At 31.1% G+C, this 3,382-nt stretch overlaps 1 protein-coding gene across 1 annotated transcript; it reads right to left on the bottom strand.

The window, feature by feature from the left end:
• Positions 1 to 351: 351 nt before the first annotated feature.
• On the bottom strand, positions 352 to 3,382 carry Hen1 (Hen1 methyltransferase). Its single transcript, XM_011507906.1, has 5 exons — positions 3,013 to 3,382; positions 2,654 to 2,901; positions 2,380 to 2,562; positions 948 to 2,291; positions 352 to 877 (listed from the first exon to the last, which is right to left on the bottom strand). The coding sequence occupies exons 1-5, from the start codon at positions 3,334 to 3,336 to the stop codon at positions 577 to 579; spliced, it is 2,400 nt and encodes a 799-aa protein (XP_011506208.1). The 5' UTR covers positions 3,337 to 3,382; the 3' UTR covers positions 352 to 576.

Here is a 3,382-nt window from a genome sequence, read left to right as displayed (position 1 = left end):
GATCGTAAAATGATATTGCATTACTCAGGATTCTTATTTCAATTAAATTTATTAACCGTTCAATTTACGATTATTTTTATTTTTTTTTTTTTTTTTTTTTTTTTTTTGTATTATAATACTTCCATATTATATAATTTATATAAAATTAGCTTAAGTTTTTACAAAGTTTTGTGTTATAATTAATATGAATAATCTATCAATTATTTAAGTTATATTTTCATCGTTAATACCGTATAAGTAATAAAGTTGTCTTTAAATAAGCAATGTAAAATTTTAAATATTTTATATATAATTCAATTAACGGTAATTTTAATAAATGTTTTAAGAGAAAAAAAAAAAAATATATATATGTATATGTATATGTACATAAGCATGTATTTAATAAGTACAATACCACCAAGTCTGCTTTTCATTCGAAAACTAAATTATAAATCTATTTCAAATATGTTTGTATTAAATTTTTATAAGAGAACTTAATTGGTGTATCATTTTTTTTATCATCCTGCCATGTAATAATAATAAGCGACTGAAACATATCGCACGTATATGTTTACATATAACATTACATTCTTTCTTTCATAATTCAGATTGTTTAAAATTGTGGATTGTAACATCCACTGATTCATTAGAATGATTTTTTGATGAGTCTGTTACGCAATTATTTATTGTAGAATCTACAATACCGGAATCTATAATATTGGAATGACTAAGTGATAAGCTGTGCAACATATCTGAAAAGACATTTTCTGATATTGACTCTTTTTGTCCGTCGATGCTTGAGTCGATAATCGTATCTTTAAGTTCCGTAAGTATTCCACCATTACTATTGTTCATTTCTTCCGAATTTCTCGAGTCCTTTGTCTCAGGTGAATACCTACTATTTGTAATTTCCAATAATGAATAAAAATAAATGGAACAAATATTTTATGAATAAATAAAAAACTTACCTATCCATCTTATCCATTGTTATTGAATTTGTTGGCGTACAAGTATCATCCAATAGATTGTTAGTTTCTTCAAATGTATCTTTTGATTTGTTATTTGTACAAAGCACTAATTCGTTGTTACTTTTGTTAGCTAAATTTGAGTTTTGGTATTTGGTTTTATGCTCAATATTCTTACATTTAGGTGATAATAGGATAAGCGGGGAGCTTGTATATTTTAATTCATTAAATGTGTTTTCATTTTCATCATTTATTGATGCATTATTATTCAAATTCATAACCAACTCAGTAGTTACTGGTGAACTTATTGTAGTTTCCAAAAATGAATCTACGCTATCTATACGTATATCCTCGCTCATTTTACTTGGTTCCAAAAACATACTACACATACTAGTATTTACACTAGATGATTCGATCTCATTTTCATCCTCATAATTTAATTCGCTGTCCTGAAACGATTGGGTGGAAAAGAATGAAGTACTAGCTTCTGTAATTTTACTATGTGCGTACGTCGTACATGTTTGCCTTTCGATACAAGAATTTGTTGGAGTATCGGAATCATTTTCTAAATCATTGGTCTCAGAAAAACTACAAATAAATACCGACTTATTACCAGATGAATTAGCTTGATCAGTCGATTCACATTCTGTTACTACATTATTGGGAAACTCATTATTTTGATAAACAAATCGATTACTATAAACTATACTTGGGCTAAGGACAGTATTTGACGTAGTGTTATTTCTATTTTCTATGCTTGATACGCTATCCCAATAGTCATCATCTGAATATTTGTTAAAGCTATGATTAGAATTGACATTGTTGATTTGTAGTTCTGATTCATTTTTCCATTGATCATCATCTAATGAATAATTATGATACCACGTTGTGGAATCCGTACTATTATTATCGGAAAAGGGTGATACAGGAGGAACTAAAACAACGGGTCCATCTTCTCGATCGACGACAACCCAATTATTTTTTTCTAATATTTCTCTTAAGTCAACCAATAATATTTGAAAATCTCTCATGACGTTTAATAAATTTTTAAGTGGAATTTCTTCTGTATCTTCTTGATCGAAAGAAAATTTTCGTATATAATAAACCGCATCGTTGTAAATTCTATCTCCTTTTGAGCGATTGTCATCTTTAATTGGATATACGTATTCGGCTATAGTTTTGAAAAGGCCTTCCACACCTGGTACTTTATCAGTATCTAAATCAAAAGTTTTATGAAACACTGCCATTTGAGTAGAGGCACCAAATTCCTCAGTTCCCGCCGGTCCATAGCATATCCCATGAAACGTTACAGTATATTCGGGAAATCTGGATATAATATTATTTGCCCTAAATACAAAGAAATATTTTTTAAATGTGCAGGGGTTTAAGAACGAATGTTTTTACATCGATTAACCAAACAAAATAGAAAATTTACCAATCTTGAAATTGTTGGCGACTCCATTCGAATTTATGATCTGGATGTCTGTATTTAATCATTTTTGGATAAAGTACATTAAAATCCGCATTTGGAGTTGTTATAATGACCACTTGTGGCTTTATAAAATGAAATATATTATAAGGTAATTCGATCAAGGGTTCTGGATAAAGATGTTCGATTCTATAAGAAATAAATACATTAACTGCTTTGACGATTACAATAAAATACAGTATTGCGACGCAATATAATTTGACATCGATAAAAAGCATACAGTTCCATACAGATAACAGCATCGCTATTTTCTAAATGTTTATCAGCCTCTGTGACACTACCCTGCAATATACGTACAATAAAACTATTTGTCTTTGCATGCATATAGTCGGTGGTTACAGGCTGTGCCTTCTCTTTGCAAGCTTCTAAGATCGACTTATCAATATCGACAAATAGCAACTCTTCAACCCCGGTCAAATTCTTCAGATAATAAAACAATTCAAGCTCCGAGCATCCAAAATCAACGATCTGCAATAAATGATAAACAGGAGAAAGTAGAATTATCGATAATTGACGCAGACTTGGAAGGCTCGAGCTACGAACGAGGTACGGCAAATGAAGGCACAAGTTTTGCAATACCTTTTTGATTTTACCGCTGCATATTAATTCGGTCAAGATGTGCTCAACCGCCATATAACGTTGCTTATAGGCCGGCGGTGAAAACTTAACGGTCGCTTTTAATTCCTCGCACGAACTGTCGTTCGAGTAACGACGCTTCAATCCGCTCAAGTCGTTACATATTGTTTCGCTCATCTGCTCTACGTATACTTGGGTGCTATCGCTGCCATTCGCTAATTCAGCTTTTTCAGATTTATCAGAAGCGTCATCCTCGGCTTTGCTTTTGAGAAGGTCAAAAACCAACCTCTCGAGAAAGTAGAAAACATGAAAAAATAAAACGATCATCGTTCGACTCGGGCGATCAAAACGTAATTGTTTATTAATCGCCACT

Source organism: Ceratosolen solmsi, unplaced genomic scaffold (genome assembly GCF_000503995.2).
Source record: "Ceratosolen solmsi marchali unplaced genomic scaffold, CerSol_1.0 scaffold1, whole genome shotgun sequence".
Taxonomy (NCBI): Eukaryota; Metazoa; Arthropoda; class Insecta; order Hymenoptera; family Agaonidae; genus Ceratosolen; species Ceratosolen solmsi.
This window is presented reverse-complemented; position numbering and strand designations above follow the sequence as displayed.